The sequence below is a fragment of the Colossoma macropomum genome, unplaced genomic scaffold, assembly GCF_904425465.1.
Source record: "Colossoma macropomum unplaced genomic scaffold, Colossoma_macropomum, whole genome shotgun sequence".
Classification (NCBI taxonomy): domain Eukaryota; kingdom Metazoa; phylum Chordata; class Actinopteri; order Characiformes; family Serrasalmidae; genus Colossoma; species Colossoma macropomum.
In genome coordinates, this window is record NW_023494791.1 from 18,976,456 (window position 1) to 18,997,658 (window position 21,203).

At 38.2% G+C, this 21,203-nt stretch overlaps 1 protein-coding gene across 1 annotated transcript; it reads right to left on the bottom strand.

Annotated features, from left to right (window-relative positions):
* Nucleotides 1–1,194: 1,194 nt before the first annotated feature.
* On the bottom strand, nucleotides 1,195–18,195 carry slc2a15a (solute carrier family 2 member 15a). The gene is made up of 12 exons (XM_036573448.1): nucleotides 17,965–18,195; nucleotides 16,901–16,999; nucleotides 14,698–14,858; nucleotides 12,570–12,694; nucleotides 11,830–11,975; nucleotides 11,321–11,453; nucleotides 10,382–10,569; nucleotides 7,171–7,281; nucleotides 4,472–4,573; nucleotides 4,270–4,345; nucleotides 2,819–2,946; nucleotides 1,195–2,132 (listed from the first exon to the last, which is right to left on the bottom strand). The coding sequence occupies exons 1-12, from the start codon at nucleotides 18,007–18,009 to the stop codon at nucleotides 1,878–1,880; spliced, it is 1,569 nt and encodes a 522-aa protein (XP_036429341.1). The 5' UTR covers nucleotides 18,010–18,195; the 3' UTR covers nucleotides 1,195–1,877.
* Nucleotides 18,196–21,203: the final 3,008 nt, after the last annotated feature.

The window sequence follows — 21,203 nt, forward strand, 5'->3', positions numbered from 1 at the left end:
TTCACACCACTGTATATGTGTCTGAGCTGTGAGTCACCAAAAATGTGTGTCTCTGTAAAGGCAGAAAAACATTCAAAAGGGAAAAGAACCTGACCAAAATCAAGCTACCTTCCACAGCTGCCTTTCGTTTTGAAAGTTCTTCCAAACTCACATCAGCTGAAAGGGTGAAAGTCCTGTGTGGTCTTTCCTCCTCGGAAAGTGTACTCAGACAGCGCAGCTGCGGACGCAGGCCCGTCGAGAACTCGTATTAAGCAGTGACCTTGAGTCCAATGGACGAAGACTCGGGAAAAGCTGAGAGCCAGACGCGATTTAGTTCCCAATTTCTCTTCTTGCACCGAGAGACGCGGGCGTTTCCTATCATTTGTCTACGCGGGCCTCTTCTGGGGAGCCAGCGAGGCTCACACACAGATGGAGCACCACTGCCTAGGGGCCAGCAAGGCTAGCAGCTCGCTCAGCAGCCACACATCTCTGCACCTGATGGAGCTGCGCTGAGAGGCCACACCCAGCCTGCAGCTCTGAGGGCAGAGTCAAGATGAAGAGCAGCTACACCGCACCACAGAGGACTGACCGAGGAGGGATTTATTTAAGCCGATATGATTCCTTTCTCTTCTCTTATAACGATGGAATTTCTGCTGTGTAATTTAAATCTAATTTAAACCTAATTAGATGTAATTAGAATGAAAGTAGGTCTAAATTTACGTACAAAATTATATCTCTGTACTGGAGTGAGGCAAGACGTATTTGCGTAGCTCGTGCTAACTATGGCTGGTGCCTCGAAGTGGATAACGCTCAAAAACAAAACCGTATAATGCTTTTAGATGTAGTTGATCGATACAGGAGCTCAATACCGATAGAGTAAGGTGAGAAAGAAAGCCTTTCTTTAATTAAGCATTAAATCCGCCTCCTCAGTGAGTTAATGAAGCCGCTCTGGGCTGGCACTGGAGTTGCTTGGCAGAAACCTCCTCAGATCCTGCTTTGTAAGCTTTTATCACCTTGCCCCCCTGATGCTTTCTATAAATGAAGTACCACAGATCCATTTGAAAGTCTTTTATTTGCGTGTTATAAAAAGAGAACCTCAATCCACATTAAGGGAAATATAGTTGGAGTAGAAAATATACTCCAGAGTTTGTCATACATCTTATTGTTCATCCACAACATGAAAATTATGGCAACTGAACCCTGTTCGAGCACCGTATGACAGTCTTGACAGCATGACTACAAATATACTAACATAAAAAAATAACGGGATAATGTTGAAATTAAAAGATAGCCATGTCATAAATTGAGCTTGAAGTTGTATTGCAACATTACAACAGCTCTCACTGAGATAAATCAGCATTTCAACAGAGTGACCAATATCATGTGCAAAGATCTATCAGAACGTCTGTCAGAATAAAATCAAGAAGAGGAAAGTCTGATACAGCATCTATGTACACTGTTATACGACACATATACAATAACTTCATTTCTATTTTTCTAATAAGCCGGAGTCCTATAACAGAAAATACATCATCTTTATACAACCATCTTGTGTATAAGTCATATATATTCTCTAACAAACAATATCCTTTATTACAAAGATTGAAGACAAATGCACCTTTGTTTCAATGTTAAAGAAATTACTTCAGAAAATACAGCATTAATTAGGTTTCAAGCAAGGTGTTTTCACAAATCTCCAAGTAATATATAAAAACACAATCTGTATTTGAATAGACTATACCACTGAATAAATATTCTTAAAATTCTTACAGGTTCTATTAATATGTGACATAATGGCCACATAATGTATGCGCTGGCTCAGAAAATAGTTAACTGAGCCATGTAGAACCTGCTGAAAACAGAAACAGAGCACATGATTAAATTCTCCCTCTCTGGGATCAGGGACAGGAGGAGGAGCTGTCGAACTCAAGTGAGCCGTTTTCTAGCGTTCCATATCCGTTCATCTTCTTCAGTTTGAGCTGATCCGGCTGACTGAGGGCCTGGCTCTCTACCACTGCCTCTTTAGTGGCAAACATCTGACTGATCTCCACAAACGTCTTGTTCTTTGTCTCAGGAATGACGAAGAACACATAGATAGCTACTGCTAAGCACACACTGCTGAACACCAGGTAGCAGTAGGATCCAGCAGACATCTGTGGCAGAGAGACAAAAGGGTACAAGCTTAAACAAACTTAGGCCAAAGGAACAATGAGATGGTAGGAGCAGCATATGAAGGGTCTGTGAAAGTATATGGGAAATATAAAATCCCAGAGTGACCACAACCTCACTGCTGCCTTATGCTTCATAAAGCATGTTTTGCAGCCAGTAGATTGAAGTTTAGTGTGCCTTACTGACTTTTGACAGCATTCACTTCCTAAACAATGGAGTCACACGTCTGGTCTTTTACTGTGTTCCACTATGGGCAACCTAATGCATATTGGTTAAACTGCTTCAAACAGTGTTGATGGGAAACTGTGCAACATTCAGTTCAGACTATACAATCTGGTTGCAAAGAGTTCTTCCTGTGGTACTATATTGAGGAACAGCAGTTTACCTGTGTCATTCTGCTGACCACTGAAATGGTTGCTGAAAATGGTTGCTTCACTCCATGTTTGTGGTGTAACTACTTTTTAAGCAGAATAAACTGGCAATAATAACCCTGAACATATCTGAAATAATTTGTGGTTTCTTTACTTTTTCTGTTGTACAAAAGCAACAGAACATTGTTAATGCCATAACATACTCCAATGTTGTGTTGGCTAAGAATTACATATTATGTAGTGGATTTTGGGTGGAATGCCATTTTGAATAAACTGTGAACATAAATCAGTTATAGCACCTGTAAGAAAGGGAAGATAAAGCCAATGGTGAAGTTGGACATCCAGTTCAGAGAGCCTCCCACAGTATACGCAGCAGGACGGTGAGACTGCTTAAAGAGCTCGGCCGTGATCAGGAACGGAACACCAGCTTAAAAACAAAAAGCAAAATTCATTTGATTATTGCTAATAATTGAAACTCAACCTCTTTTTTCTAAGGTATATACATTGTTATATGAAGCATGTGCAAACATAACGTTCATATATACCTATATTATACATAGAAATGCATAAGGCAGTGCTTTTCCATAATGCAACAGTTCATGGTGGGAGGAGGACAATAAAGTAGCTTTATGAGCTGCTCGTTATCTCAATATGCAGGAAGTAGGGATTGTTCCAGTGCTTAACTTGTAATCCCTTTTGGTTACAAGTGAAAAATAAGCAGGCGCAAGGTGTTATTTCAAGTCTAATGAATTCAGGAACAAGCCAAGCGGCGGCTTCATTATTTGTGCATGATAATTGCAGTAGAAGGCGTGCTGCAGTTAAACTGATATGGAGCTCTGGTTGTAATTCATTGTTCATGCAGGATTTTGTCTTAAAAAGCCATATTCATCATTGTTTATGAACAATGAGCCATAAAAAATCCTAATTAAAGACGTAATTACAGCGATTGAGACTGCGGCCTGAGAATGAATTATAGATTTTGGAGTGGGGTTGGATAATACATCAACAGAGTAAAGTGCTTGCAGTCTCATTCATCATTTTAGCAGTGCTCCTCTGCTCTGCTCTTGTGGCATGCATAAACTCCATGCTTGATATTGATATATCGCTAAAAGAGCAACTTATGCACTTTAAAACTTATGAACTATACACCTCGCTCTTCTAAATCCAGGTTACTTAGCAATGTGCGGTTTAATTATGATGTATTTCATAAGAAAAAGTTACAGCTGTAGTACAATAATACCATAAGCAGTAATAAGATAAACTGTACATTATACATATACATACTTTATTAGTTTCTGTGAGGTCACTTCATGAGTATACATGAGCAGAGAATGAAGAAGGAATGTGTTTTCTGATCCAAAGCACAAAATTTCCATTCTGAAGGTTAGATTTCCTCAAGAAGTCTAGGAATCATTATTAAACTATTCAAGTTAGGAAATAAACTAATAAATGTATAAATAATGCACTTTGTTTTACTGTAACTATATATGAGGTAAGAACTTTAAGGCTTCAGGAACCTGTAGACATTTTTTTTTCCAAATTTTATGGTCTGACATTTTGCCTCCAGGTGTCGCTATTTCCCTACTTCCAGACGTCGTGGGAAATCTGGGGTCAAAGGATGGCCATCTGTTGATCCAGTCTAAACAATACTCTGGAGACCATGTCTGAGCATATGCAGCAAGGCAGCAATGTTTCAAAAGCCAGTTACTTAAAAAAAGAGTAGAACGTATAGATGCACAGGACTACTTACCTGGTCCTATACAGAACCCAGCAATGATGCCGACAACACAGCCCACACTTACATACTTCATGAATTGCACATGCACCTAAGTAAGGATGATAAAAGCATGACACAGTCTTTTATACAGGGAATACTATAAGCTATAAGTTTTACAAAATAATAAATCCAATACATAGAGATAAGTAGTTTCTCTAGATCCAGTAATGCTCACCTGTAGTATGAGGGAAACTGTTATCCCAGCACAACACATTCCCATGACTGCAAAACCCCCAATGATCAACGGCCTTCTTCCCAGCCGCTCAATAGTGAAGCACTAAAAAAAGGAATTAATGAAAGATGTGAATTCACTAACATTTCCCTTGTTTTTCTTTAGTCACATCGATTCATTAATATAATAAGACTGATCAGGGATTGCTGTAACCAGTAGGCAAGTTTTTAGTACTGGCAAAAACAGGAATTCAAGCACCAGCAGAGCTTCAAGACTGCCAAAACTTAATGTATCTTCATTATTCTTGGATGGCAAACTCTGATTGCAGTCTGATTGATTTAATTCTGCAATGGTTTGAATTTAATCCTTTAGTGTCCATATCTGAAATGTTAAATTTCCTCCTGTTCTGAGTGTTTTTTTTTATATATATTGATCAAACCACAAGTCTAAAAAGTGAGTTTTTATGACTAATCATCAATCCTTTTGGTTGTAAAGGACTGCTGATTTTAAACAAAACAATACACAGTAAAAATTTGATTGTTGTCTATAACTATAACTACTATATATGCTTTATGTAACTATAACTTCACAAAATTCCATCACATTAGACAAAAGAAAATATGTTCTGTAGCATCTTTCTTGACATACTAAATGGCAGTTGTTGGACATGGAATGGTCTAACCAATCATAATGATGCCAAAACTAAAAGTGATTTTTTATTGAGATACAGGTAGACCCAGCAAGCTTTTATGTTACTTCAAGTATTTCTATTTTCATGCATTAAAATGGGGAAATTCACAGGCTCTCACTGATTAACAAGCCCTCTGTTGGAAAACTCTGAGCTTGTCCTAGTTGGTCATGGCACTATTTTGGAAATTCCTTGTTGTTGCTTTAACACATTTGGTACTGCACTTCTGAACTCAGACTCTGGAACAATAAGAGTGGAATGTTAAATTTTTCATTAAGTGTTAGTAAAGATGAAAGCCAAAGCAGTGTGCTGACTTAAAGGAGGGTGCGGAGAGCAGCTGACAGCAGAATGAATAGCTGTAATTTTATAACCAATCTCTGGCCTTCCTCCCGTGTGCCATTCGCCTCCCAAGTGAGGACCAATTGACACTGACAGCAATGAGTTCTCCTGACTAACAGCGTGCCTCGCCTCCTCCAGCCGCTGCTGGTGCATCACTAAATCCTGGCTAAGCGATACGACTGGGAGAGGGAGACTGCGTCTGGCCTCCATTACAGCACTGAGATGTGACCCAGGGAAGGAGCCGGCGGGAACAAGCATCATCCGTCTCTCTAATGCCTTCTCCTCATTTCATACACTGTTTTCTATGAGTGTCAGAGCGGAAAACTAGAGAAAGTGCACTGCAGAAGATGGAGAGAAAAGCAAAGTGAAGCAGACGGAACAGACGGAGGGGCAGAGATGCTCCGGAGGGACAGCTCACACAGGCCTGCTCTCCATACAACTCTAGCACAGTGCTACAAGGAGCAGCTCATTCTCACTCAATACCATTGACTTAACAATTCTACTGTCAAAGCTACTGTGTCAAAGGGAAGCACCAAAGAGCTCCAATACTATGCCATTCATGGACCGTGGAATGTATTTTTCAACGGTTGGGCCAGAAATCATCACAGTGATTCATTCCTTTGGTCCTATCATTGTCGCCTACATTGATCATACACTCTTAAAAATACAAGTTCCTAAATGGTTCTTTGCTTATCTTAGATTCATATGGTACAGTTCATGGAAAAAATCCTGGTAGGTTTGGTAAACTTCAAAAAAGTTCACAATTACATATCTCATTTACAGATCCATCGACATGTTCTTTGGGGAAGCAGTGTAGCTCTAAAAATCCCTTTTTGGTACCATGTGATGCAGAGAGCAGCCTGGTTGATTTAATTCTGCTCTGATTTTAATTTAACCAATCATAAACAAGCATAGGTCAAGTAAAGTTCATTAATATTGCTTTTATTGTGATACAGTTAGATTCAGCAGGCCTTGAAGTTACTTTAAATTTATAATTTCATGCAGCAGAAAGATAATGATTTCAGAATATATGACCATGATTCATTATATTTTATACAATGATGCATTATAAATACATTATGTAAGTTTTGGTGATTTGGTGGAAATGTGTAATTGCACAAAACAAGCAGAAGAAAATTTCATAATGTCAGTTGTGCTTAGTCTAAGCTTGGTGCAGGACATAAACTTTTGGTTAAGTAAGTAAATCATATCTACATCAGTATAATGGTTATTATTTGTATTTAAAACTGAAGTGGACCTCTCATTGAGCCTGTGATGTTGATACGTAAAGACATATGATGTGGTCCAAAAAAACTTGCAAAATCTGACACGACAAAAAAACTCGCAAAATCTGACACAACATCTTAGACCTTTAAATTATTATTTCAGGATTTAGAGTGTGACTTACAGCAGCACATAGACACCATGTTTTAGTGTGTTTTTCCCCGCCTGACTCAGTAATACTTCTTTCAAAAGAGTTTTAAACCAGGCCTATGAGATGTTTTACATCTAAAAATAGGTCAGACAGTGACCTAACCTCTACCATACCCCAGTACATGGGGCCATAAATAGTTACAAGAGCCTTAATGACACCTCTGATTTGCTAATGTTGACCAAAGCTGTGAAACAATCTGTTCCAATTTTCTAAGACTTTTGGTTGAATAAAAATACTCACCCCTATGAGGCCTGCAATGATCTCTATGGCCCCTGTTCCTACGGTGGTGTACGGGATCTCAGGGGCCGGAATCCCAGCATTCTCGAAGATGTCATTGGTGTAGAACCAGATCTACAGGCAGAGGGAAAGGCAGAGGAAGAGATGGTGAGAGAGGAAAAGAGAGGGGGGTGATGATTTTGGCTTGTACAGGTGGCACATCGTGGCCACACGGTTCCGGTGTACAACACTTCAGATTCAATTTTGGGGCTGGAAGGGTGTATGCGAGTTTAGGCAGGGGGGTAATCAGAGGGAACACAGACGGTTTTAGAGCTGCTGGGAGTGCAGAGGACACACACGGCCAGCCTCTCTCCTGCTGCTTCGGCTCAACTCAGCCAAGACTCACCACCTGTCAGCCCCATTTACACACATGCATGCACACACTTGCACACACACACACACACACACTCGCACGCACACAATCACACTATCTCTTTCTCCCTCTCTGTCTTTTCATTCATGTTCCACTATGTCATGATTGACAGACACCATCATTTTATATCTGCATCTATCTAAGCAGTTATGACTCTTAATCTGTTTTCAGTCTGTTTGTTTGTGTCCACATCATGGAAAAACTCATTTGTATCCTCACTATTTTAAACAGAGTTTATGTAGTATGTAAACATTGCTATTGTCTCAAAATGTACTGTTTACTCCCTACACAGCCCATATAAAAACTAAGCTGCAAAAACAGACCATGTTCATTACTTTTTGTACTGTCACAAAACAGAGCATTTACATAATATGTAAATATATCATTCACCTATATATTCTATATTATATACTGCATCCACATATTGAATCTATAGCAGTCTGGCTTTGCCCATTCCTGGTAAAGTTATAAGCAGTGTTTTAGCCTGGACTGCTTTTAAAATGAGGCACAATATAGCACAGACAATCAGAACAGAGGATACATATCTTTAAAGGATGGTTCAGCCAAAATGAAAAATTTAGCTATTGCTACATCAGTTGTAAAATCCCTACTTGAATCCTACAGCGGTACCACAGCAGTCTTTAGAATGAGACTAGGAAATCTCCCTTCTAATGGCATATCTTCAAGATGGAAGGAACTTCTGAAAAAAATACAACTGTTCGATGTGGAGTACTGGGAGTGTTGCTAGCTGGTGAATGCAGAAGGAAGCCAGATAACTAACATTACTGCTTCTTCAAATCATCATTAGAGTGGAGAGCATGGATTATTCAAATGACAGAAATTACTCGTGAGAAGTGAAGAACAACAAATTAAATCCTAAAACTCAACAACTTAACATTAGCTTAACATACCATAAGACACTTTAACATTATGTCAGTTTGGCTCCTTTTTCTGTGGCTGAAATAGGAAAAAAACTTTATCTGGCATATATTCTGTACTGACTAAAAATACAACTTCCTTACATCAACCTCCCTACATCATTTTTCTGTGGTGCATTAACATCCTTTCCAATAACCACTAAATGGAGTTATGGAATAACTGAAATTTGAAGGAACATGCCTGTAATCTCTCCTGCTTCTAGTCTAATGCTCCCTGTTCCTCAGTCCTATGTCAGTCCTGCCACAATTTAAAGAAAAAGGGATCCGGACTTCTAGCTCCAATCAGAAGCCACCCAGAACTCCAGCTCAAGTCCTCAGAGCTCTTTTAGCTCCCTTAATCTCCCCTCATACTACTACTACACAATCATGGCATGGTCTGAACCTGAAAATCAGCGTTTTGGTTCAATATATTTGGGAAAATGGTGATAACCAGCACAATTACATATTTAGCTAACGCTCCGTGGATGTGTGGATGGGAACCACATCCTCTTGTGTGTGGGGCAAGAGCGACATCCAGAAAGCTAGCCAATCCCTCTGGCTTCAGCATTCACCTCATCCAGATATACTGCCTCTACAGGTGTTCTTTAACTGAAATGTCTATCTTGTTCAATGACTAATGTAAAAGTTACATTAGCTTGGCTGTATTTGTGTAATGCATGCTGGGTATTGTAGTGACATCGATGATGAATGAAAATGTCATAAATTTGTGAATTCTGTCAAACTGAGACTGGGAATACAATTCTGTTCTACATAATACCACATAACATGCCATAGTGAAGCCTTAGTTTACAAAGAAATGGAACAACAACAAAAACAACCTAATTAAGGTTAAAGAGAGATAAAAATGATGTTTTTGGTACACAAAACCAAATACTATAAAGTGAACCTTTAAGTAAAAATATACTCAGTTTCCATGGCAGCCATTATAGATAGCAGAGGAGAAAATCAAATCTACTGATTAAAGGGCTCGCATGATGATTAGCACTGAAATGTCAGCACTGTCTTTATTTTGTTCAAAATCTAACCCGTCCTCAAAAATCAACTTTATTTGTCACTGTACCATATACACAAAAATAGTGCCTTAAATGGTTCTTTAAAGAGACAAACTGTAGATATTTAACAATGCATATGAATTTACAGACTGCTGAATGTTCTCTGTGACTGTCTTCTGTATTGCACCCATGCCCTGACCAACCCTCTCAAAATCTAGATGTTATATGTGTCATGAGTGTTGACATCTTTCTCAATTTACTTTGGTAGTACAAATATTGTAATGCTAAACTTTCAGACAACATATCTTTAACTAAGGTGTGTGACCACTGTAGGATTAGTTATATTTGATTTGCTTTAATAATAGCATCTATTTATTGCCTTGGCGGGGCACAGCAAATTAGAAGCTATAAACACACTCTAGAAGGATTCTAATTTGTTCAGCTCTGTTGGGTGAAGTATGAGCTTTCTGCTCTCTCTGACCACTTAATCATTTGAATAATTAATTTGCAGCTACACAAAATAATTCAGCAAGGTAATACTCCTTGAATAGCCTCATCCTAAAAATAAAAGAGTTTTAAAAACTCAGACCAACTGGCACTATGCTATCTCTCTGGTTCTCTACTGCTGCACTGTTGCTTTGTGGCATGCAATATCTTGGCAAGTTCTCTGTGAGTACAGGAGCTTAGGGATTTGACTGCCAAATATTACAACATTAAACCCACAGCTCATCCCCACAGCGCCAGATTTGTTCATGTGTATGCCAGGTCACAAAATCTGGATGAATCATCTCTATTCTCCACTAACGCTGTTTTGACTGGAATACTGTCAAAACTTCCTAAGCAGTCAAGTGTAAACATAAACACTGTCTTACTGCATCAATACCAGACAGCTGCATCCCGATGTTAATGATGACCACAGAGAGGACCTGCCAGCGGACTGTAGGGTCCAGCAGCAGCTGCCAGACAGACACGGTCTCCACCGTGGACAGAGAGCGCTGCTCCTCCTGCATTTCCTCAATCTCAGCCTGAATGTTACATTTGGCTCTGTACCATTTCAGAGCTGTGGGAACACAGCACACAATGTGGATTATTATATGACAGCATCACAAGTTCAACATAGAGTGCTATACAATATTGTCACAAACTTAATGTACAGTATTGTCACTGTCCAAAGGAAATAAATATCCAAAATAGTAAGTTTACAGCAGAAAAACCTTCTTAAATTATAATGTATGTTAATATAAAGAAGATTTATTCCAAGTGATTTTGGAGCATATGTACTGGTGCATTTATTATGAAATTTTTACACAATGTAAAGAACAGCTGTGCCGAAATGATGCAGAAAAATAGAAATCCACAAAAATTGAGAAGTTTTTCTTTGGACAGCAACAATATTGTATGATAGTGTAACAATTTCAGTACAGAATATTACATTTAATTGTTACAAATTCAATGTAGAGTATTATACATCACTGTTACAATCTCAGTGCAGAGTATTATGATGGTGTTACAAGTTCAGTGTACAATATCTTATACTATTGTTACCAATTCAATATATAGTATCATATGACACAGGCAAATTCAATGTACAGTATTATATGACGGTGTCAAAAGTTCAATGTAGAGTTTTATATATCATGGCAAATTTAATATAAAGAATTAATGATGTAATATAACATGGTCACATTCATTCAGAAAAACGTAAAAGTCTTTTAGTAAAAAATTTGATATGATTGACAAAAACAGAAATACATGTTTAAATTTCAACAGACTTTCAGAACAAAAGAGAATAAACTGAGCAGCTCTTTCACCTGTGATGGTGGCATGGACATTATGCTTCTCAATCAACAAATAACGAGGACTTTCTGGAAACCATGGCAACAGCATCAGCTGAACGAATGTTGGGACAACCACTAGGGAGAGGAACAAGGGCCAATGCTCCTCCTGCCAAACAACGCAGCACAGATAGACATATAGTTAGAAAGCGTAATTAAGTGCTGGTTCAGTGTTTCCCAACTCCAGCAATGGAGGACTACCTGTGCTGCACAGCTTTGTGTTTTGCCTGCACCTGATTCACCTCATGAGGAGTCTGGTAATTAGATGATGACATGAATCAAATGTGTTAAAGCACATAAATCACAAAACCGTGCAGTGGAAGAGACTTCCAGGACAGGAGCTGAGAAACACCGATCATTCATTTCTAATCCTGAGTATGGCCACAGTGGAATACAACAAATGTCTTTTTTTAGCTGCTCAGAAAAACTTTACAAGGGGGAAATCACTTCTTAGAATGTTATGATGGTGACATTTTGTGATTTACCTTTCCAAGGAGTTCATGCAGGCCCAGGAGCTGAGCAGAGAACACGCCAATGCAGATAAAAATACTAGGCACGAGGCCAAGGAAGCCTCTCAGGTTTTTGGGAGCAATCTCACCCAGATACATCGGCACCACACTCAGAGAGATCCCTGGGAAAGTAGAAAGGGCACACCATGGGTGAAGTTAAGTTTTGTTAATGCAGCAGGCTTAATATTCAGCTAAATATTACTGTAATACTTAATAACTACTATAAAATATTCTCAAACGACTGTAAAACAAATGGTGCTTTTCAGTAAGGCATGGGTTGGTTTTGTTACTACTCCAAGGTCACACAGTCTGTCGTCATTTCTGTTGTTAAGTGACCCATAAAATACCTATGCTGAATTTGGTTATACTTCTTGTAGGCGAATCAAGTGTACTGAACAGGTATATATGGCTGGAGCTAAATATAGTGAGGCCATCTATTGGCCTCTAAGGGAATCACCAGAAGTGTAAGGGACTCCAGCTTTTTTACAGATACTGTTATGTGATGGGAAACACACACAGGTGCTCGAGCAGGGTTTGGATAGTTCTACATTTGGATTAGTAATCGTACCATACCATGCTGTCTGGTGGAAAAGTGCTGTAATATGTAATGATGTAGTTCTAAGGGTGAAGAACTGAACTGTAGGCCACATACAAGTCCTTTGGGTTTATGGGGTAACCAACTCACTATTGTGTTCAGTTTCTGACTAGCATCTTACCTGAATGTATTCCTGTGACGAAACGGCCAAAAATGACCATTTCAGGAGAGCCACAGATTCTGCTGAAGCCCATCAGGGAGCCAGCTATGAAGACCAGCACAGTGGAGTTGACGACGGTTCCTTTCCTGCAAAGACAGACACACAGATTCCTGTTCCTGCCACTGCTCATTAAGCTGGGGCAGTTATGCTCAACAGCCAGCCACCAGGGAGTTTAACTATCAAAACCAGATAATTGATGTTCCACGACCGCAGCGCTGAGTAAAATAGCTGGCCTCCTTGATTAGTTCTATCAGGTGGTAAACTTTCGCCCTGATTTACACCCAGCTGTGCCATGCTCTGCGTTATGATGGCCTTAGTCCTATAAAACACTTTGCTGGACCAAAATTGATTAGAACATTAAATGGGGTTGTGAATCATCATCTTTCATTTGCATTTAAATGTCTGCAGTCTAATCTCGGGGCTCCCGTGAGATGCTCAGAGCAGACGAGTTTGTGAGTCTCTCTGTGAGTGTGCCAAAGAATTCTGATGTCTTATAGTCACATTAAATTATGGGTGGGGACAATTTTTTCCCTTGAAAACCTTAAGTTTAGTATAAGCTCTAATTTGGTGTAAGCTTATCCTGTTTTAACTCTACTGAACCTAACGTCTTATCAGCAATACATTCAGAGACTTTGGTGTTGTCCCTTTCAGCTAATTAAGATCTGCCTGAGTATATTTGGACATGTGTAGGTCCATGCTGAGGATAATACAAAGGAATTACGTAGAATCTGAGCTTACTATGTGTTTCCTTTTGCTATATATAAAAAGCATAATGTTGCCATGATAGTTGAACTCACTGTTATAGTTTCTGAGTGAGCAAATGCACCCATTGAGAATGGAAGTCAGATGACTAAGGGCTTATTATTGAGTTGTGTAATCAGAATAATGATTAAAGCGATGAAGTGTGACGTGTATACCTATTCACGTATTTGCTAAATGTTACGTTGTGACAGAATAAACATCTTAAAAATTTCAGCTTTAATAATGTTCCTGACGTATCAAAATAAATGAGACAACAGCAGTAAGAAATCATATAATTAAAGGAGAGAGTATATTAAAAACACCACTATCTTAAATATTAAAGTGGAATTCCACAGATGTTTTAAAATTTCTGCTTAATTCAGTTGTTGGGATGTACACCATTCAGAATGGTTTGATACGAATTGCCCCATTCAAGAGAAACATATTCACTGACTTTTTTCTTTACAGAGATGGTGACAGGAACCAGTGGTCTCCAACACAAACATATCCATTTTAATTATTATTTAAAGATCAGTGACCAACAACCAGTCAATCTACATATGTCTTCAGAGTTTTAGCTGAAGAGGGTAAAAAATGTGGTAAATCTGAAAGAAAAAAGTTTTCTTCTGGGATTATTTTGCCTTCCAACACTCTGTATGTACCTTTTCACCCTGAGTATATAAAACAACACATTTTAGCCTAAAATCTCATTTCAAAACTGTCTCAAAACAATGTCTCACACATGATGTAATGTGTTTGTTAGAAGTTTGTATAATAGCTTTCTGTGAAGTAGCTTGAAGAGGCAGACATCTGGTTTCTGTCACCACCACTGTGAACAATTCTGATTTGGTAAGTTTCTCTGAAACTGAGCATTTCACATCAAACCACTCTATATGACTGTGTTTACATCAATACAAATTAATTGTGCAGAATTTTTGAAAGGAACTCCCCTTTAAGGGCTGCTTTCCAAGATATGGATTAAACCTTGCCATGGACCAAACTGAAGCATCAATGGTGATTCACCATTGGAAATTATTTTTAGTCTAAGCCTTAATCTCTTTTAGCCTTCAGTTAAAGAGGGTCTAGGACACTGGCCCTAAAGTTTTAATCAATGATATTTTTGTCACAGAGGCCATCTGAAAAGTTTGTGAAAAGTTTGGAGCCTAAAGGGCAGAACAACAAAACTGTTTCTCTTCCAGAGGGTGACCAAGGTCATCCAGAGAGGTACGAAAGGTCATGTGGGGTAACAGATGAGGTGGCATGTACCTCAGTGGTGCTCAAACTCTGGGGAGCACCTGGCAGAGTGACCAGACACCGCCAGATGTTATGGGGTCTCCTCCAGACTTACCTTCCAAATTTTGTGACGAGCATGCCCACCATCAAGGAGCCGATCAGGCCTCCGATGGCAAAGACGGACACGGTCAGTGAGTACATGAGCGTCAGCGCCTCTCCATTCAGCCCCGTTCCATTTCGACTCACAACAGTACGGTTATAGAAGTCCTTAATGTACTGTGTGTACATAGGGAGTGGGAGAGAAGAAATATGTTATCATGACACGGCCACTCACCATCATGGAAATTAATTTTATTTGGTTGCACAGTTATTTCTTGTTTCACAAACCAAATAACATGACACTCATATGACACTATTCACACATTATTTGGGGAATATAATAGTATCATCCATCCTTAAAATCCATATTAGGTCAAATGTCTCAGATCTCAAAGATCCTTTTCAATAAAGCGTACATTTATCTAAGTGGAAACACAGGCCTTGGTTTTACGCAGTTCACTCACTATGTCTCTTTTTCTCTGTTTCTTTCTCTCTCTCTCACTTACCATCCTCGGGTCACAGTTTAACTGAATTCCTTTGCATTTTTTTCTCCTTTTTTCCTAATCAATTTAAGCTGATTTACTAAAGTTTCAAGGTTACGATATCAGTTATCTTGTAATTGACTCGTGAGTACAACTGTGTGACAGTCATTTCTGATTCTAATGAGTGGCTGAAAAGCTTTCATTGGCTCTCAAGTCCCGTCAATCACTTTTCTCAATTCATTTTGAACAAATCCAAGGTTTCCTGTTCTGATCTAACAATTCCCAACATCGAATCCTCCACAGATCAGAATGACTGTGATAATTTGAACATTTGGTTTATTATGTTCTAAAATCTTGAGCTGAAATTGTAATTGCCTGCATCCTGTGCATACAGTGCTCCAAATACAGCATAAAACAAAACCACTTCCATGAGGGATGTAACAGCTAGCTCTGAGACAAAGAAATAACAAACAGGAAAATTTAAATCTTTTCATCATTAACAGACTAATGGTGCAGGGCAAATAGGTCCCCACTTACTGTACATGAAGACCTGCTAGAGGCAACCACTGCGGCACAAAATGGCAGAAAAGTTGAGATTGATAATATTATACATCTCAATTATAAAAACAGTGTTCCCATCAACTTAACTAAGGAATATTCCACTTCCTTATATTTGATAAATAAACCTCAATCTTCAAAAGTGTCCATAATCACAAGCCTGTTGCTGTTTTGCAATACAGAATACAGTAATCATTGCTCTTTTTCTAGGAGAAGAAGTTACAGAATCATGATGAAGTAGCATGGGCTACATTCCCTGAGTTTCAGCCAGGGTTTGTTTCAGCCACATGGCCAATTCCATCCACATTCCTCATTCAATGACAAATCCCTCACACAGAACACTGCCTCTGAGGAGCTACTGTTCACGGTTCCACTAGGGGAACCTAACTCCACTACACTGTAGAACTAGGGCTTACTGATGAACAATCAGTATATTTTAACACGTGAAGTTTGTATAGTGAGAATATTTTTTTTTTTTTGATTGACCAATTAACAGTAAGGAATTTATTTAGCACAGATTACCAGTGCTTGGGAAGCATAGGTTCATAAACTTTAGTAATGCACAATTTCATCTGATCGTCACTGTTTTGAAAATGATAACGTTACAGTACAAGGAAACATGTTTTCAGCTTTAAATGGTAGTTGATGGAACAAGACATTTCTGGACCATTTCTATTTGCCTATTCATCATGAAATTTTACACAATGTAAGAGCTGACTGACATTTTCAAATTATGTAAAAAAAAAAATAAATGACAAAAATTGAGATACAAAGTTTTCTTCAAACAGCAACAATACATTTGGAAAATACCGTGGTATTGAATTATCAATAGTGTCCAGTATCAGCCTCATATTATATAAGTAGTCTTATTTTTTCTTGATAAGCACCAACATGGCATTTTCATTCTCAATTATTATTATTATTATTATTATTATTATTATTATTACTACTATTGTGTCCCACAATTTGGCCATAGAGGGAAAATCATTAGTAATGCCATTTAATTTCCAGGAATCACTAGTTCTGCACTTTCTAACATGCAATAAAAGCTTTTAAATATTGTGACATATCTTCTCTTTGGTACTATCCATTCTTATCTCTTTCAGATGCATGTAGAGCATGAAAATGCTTTAGTTAGTCTAATTATACATGTGATCATCACACTTAATGAGCTCTTACCCCTGCAGGAGAGTTGACCACTGCCAAGTTATAGCCATAGAGCATAGAGCTACCAAATGAGGTGAGGAATGCCACTGCCAACAGGGATGAGGTGAGGTGCTACAGAGATAGAGAACAAGGATAACATACATTTTTAATGTTGTATCAGTCTGTGAAGGCAGAAAACAATAAAACTTAAAACAAATGCTAACATGTACTCAGCTCCATTTATTGAAATTCAGTAATAACACTATTAAACTGGAAAGCTAAAAGAAGGACACATTAACATTAACAAACTAATAAATAATTATCTGTCAGTGTTATCAACAGCTGGAGCCACTAGGTGTCACAGTGAATCCAAGACCTCAAAAGAATAGATCAATTATTAATATGGACAGAAGTGGACAGCTGCTGTGTTATACTTGCCAAAGTAAAAAGACAGCATATCATTATTGAGCATATAGTGCTGATGAAATTGTAATGTATGTATTATGAGCATAGGAAACATCACTGAAAGGTTTGTACACAACAGTTGCCCTTATCATAGAAATCCTCCTGAATAAATGGCCATAATCTAGATTGTTGAGAATATCTAGTTTCTTGAGAGAACTTGGCACCCAGGAACAGCTCAAGTAGTCTGTGTGACCTGGTAAGAGGAGTACTTGTACTTGTAGTTACTTAGGACCAGTGCAGACAGATGATCAGGGGAAGACTTAATTTAGCCCACTAAGTGGTCAGATGCAGCTACTTATGTATACACACGTGAGGAAAGAGAGACAATGTCTTGTGACATTAAATGAACATCATCTATGTCTATGTACACTGATTCAAACAGATGACTACAGATGACGATAACAGCTAAAAACTAAAAGTAAGTGAAACTGTGTTTTATGAAGCTTTAGGACAAATGGCAGAAGTTTGTATGATGATTTAAAATGGCAACATTTTTAGAGAATGAAAGTAAAAAGAGAAATAAGAGAACAAAATAATGACGTTTGAATGAAGGTATCAACAGGTAAAAAGCACAACCACCACTACCACCACCATCAATAATAATAATAATAATAATAATAATAGTAACTTACCGATGTTATTTTCCCCGGTGACGTAATCAATACTTCTTCGGCCATTTATACTTTTTCAATCAAAGGTTTCTTGTCAATAAAAGATGAACATTGAATGAAGGTTTCCTTTCAGCTTGGTGTGTCCTGTGCTACTGCTGTCGCAACTGACCTCATCTTTACAACGACAGGCGTGGTCAGACTTCACGGGTGAGCAGTCCGTTTCGACTCTGAGAAGCTGGGCCTGTCCTCTCATCCTCAGGGTGTCGAGCACTCGGCACTCGACATGCTACAGCAGTGGAATCACATGATTGCCAGCAACGTGACTCAGAGAGAGAGGCTGGTGAAATCAATTAGCTAAGTGAATTTAAAGACTGGGCCTTTGGTATGAAGGACAGAAAGGCCGTGGTGAGCGGCCCTGTTCCAGCACAGCACGGGCAGAAAAATGGCAGACGATGTAAGCTTATCAAACTCCTCCACCATTGTAGTCTGAGTGGTGGTTCAGTTTCGGTGTGGTGCAGTGAAACTGTAGCTTTGCCTTGGTCTGGGTTAGCGTTGGCTGTGGTACCTCAAGCTAACCTCGCAGCTTCATAAGCTTCTCGTTACCAACAACCTTACATTTTAGCTACTGGGCCAAATAGCCACAATCCGGAGTTGTGATAGGATTGGGTTTAGCAGCCTACATAAATTTCTTAATGAGGAAAATACTCATCTAAAAGGTCTAAAGTTTCAAATTCGTTACTCGAGGTAAAGTACAAAGCTCTTACCTTTACTTAAAGTATAAATGTAACTGCAGCCTCCTTGAAGTAGCTATCCAAATACATTTTTTTTTAAAATGGGCATTCTCTGTTGAACATTAATCTGATCAAGGAAAAAGTCCCAAATGAGAAATGATGGAGGTCATGGAGGGAAATGACCAGCAACACAATTGTCCCTTCAGCATTGGCTGAATTCCCATAGGAAGAAATACAATACAATACTAAAAAAAGGAGATCTCCTTAATATCTGTGTAGTTTCTTTCAAACAACAGTGAGATCTGATCAGTAAAAGACCTCAATAATCTCATGTGTCTCCTCTTCAGTTTTAGTAGAGATCTCAATAAAGGTACATGTTATGCTCAGATTTGCTAAGATAGTAACACTCATGTTTATCAGCAGCTGAATGAAATATGAAAATATGAACTAAACATTTCTCATCCAAGACTAAAGGCCATCTCAAAATATCGTTTCTCCTTTTTGTCCGATGCTGTTTCTCCTAAGAAATTAAAGAAGTATCTGTGAAAATATTGATACATAAATGAAACATAGTGAGAATCGCCATTGTCACTGTACAATTGACACTGTACTGACGATTGCTCATCACCTCTCTACCCTGTACAGGGTGAAGTGAGAAACTAAACTAAATTTGTCAAGTGATTATTCACTTGGCTGTTTTCATTCATTAGGGTTTAGGGTTTAGATTTGTTAGTCTGTTTGTAATCAGCTGATGCACAGAAGTCTTAAGTAAAAGAAAAACAAAGGGCAACACTATGTAGGAGTTGGGGATTTGGAGACCTCTCTGGTGGAAATTTGTAATTGCATCCAACGCACAGAAGAACATTTTGTAATATTAAATGATTATTTCAGGCTTTACAAGGCAACTCACCATATTTTATTTGTTCTTTTTTTCTGAGTAGTAATACTTATTTCAGTTTTAACAAAACATATTACATGGTGCTGCTTTAAAGTGCAGATACTTAAGTCATACTTACCAAGGCATGACTTCCCACCTCTGGCCAGAGCTCAGATAAAACACCCAATAGAAGTTTGTTCTAAAATAGCATTTTCTGTTTGTCATTGCAAAATGTGGTGGTACAGTGGTACACGGCCTGTGTTATGAATGTAAATGCATCTTCAAACCATTTGTTCAGTCCAGTGTAGTTTCAAATTGGGATGTTTGGAACTCCTTGTCTACACTTATGCAACACAGTAGCCTTGATTTTCAAGTAAAAACTAAGCTGCAGCTATGAAATCAGCTCTCTCATTTGGGGAAGGAACATATTTAAAATACGTAATTTACTCACTGTTGCTGTTTGGCTCTCATCGGTTTCACAGTAAAATTGTACTAAATTCAAATGTCGTTGCAATGGCTAGGGCTTATCAATACCACAGTACAGTAAACCTGTCCAAATAGATAGATTTCTCTGTGACTAAATTCTGGAAAACACACACTAAAATACTAATGGTATGTTTTTCACTTTCTAAATCTTCTTAGTGTGCTTGTTTACTTATTAATTTCACTTTTTCTCTTCATATCTAACTTCTGTTGAATTTTATGATGAACGATTATGTCAGGGCCTCACTCGTTCATCATTACAGTAGCACCGAAAGATACTTGTGAATGGAAAGTCTTGATATCTCCACTATGAGTGTATCGGAGACTCCCGGATCACACTGAAATGTCATATGAATTCTATCAGCATCATGATGCTACTTTGCAAAAATCAATTATAGTTTCATATAGTAGACTATTCACAAGAAGAAAGACCACACCTCCTCAATGTACTAGTACTGTGCCAAGTTGAAGCATGTGAGTTTGTCCATGCATGGCTGTGTTGAGAGAGAGAGATAGTGAGATATAGATGAGTTTGCTGGTAGACACATCTTAGATAGTGGTCTCAATGCTAATAATCAATGTGCGTATATGATTTCTGATATATATCTTGCTGTTGTCAGAAGAAAACCTCATCTCTAAAATGGTAACCTTTCAGGAGAAAGAAAAAACCTACTTTACTTTTAATATACGTCAATGGAACCAGAATTTTTTCCAAGTCATTTTGGGCTGTTTATTTTGGTCCATTCTTCATTAAATTTACACACAATGTAAAGGGTGACAGGTATTTTCAAATAATGTCAAAAACTGAAAAACAACAAAAATGGAGAGACAAGGCAGCGATATATATATCCGTGTGTTATCCGCGATATCACACAACCTCGTGTGTTTTATTGCTTTTATACAACAGTTAAATAAATAAAGTAAGAATTAAATAAATTGGGCTGTGAACATGGCATAATATGTTTTAATCTTAGCAGTTCCTTCCACCAAATTATAGTTTGATAGTATAGTAAAGTATAGTATAGTAGCTTATAGTAACAAGCTTGACATGGTAACAATAGAAAAAACCCCTTTGGTGCTATATAGAACCCTTTTCAAAAAGGTTCTACATTTTTTGTTTACCATTTTCTTTACTGAAGAACCCTTAAAGAAACATAATTTTTAAGAAT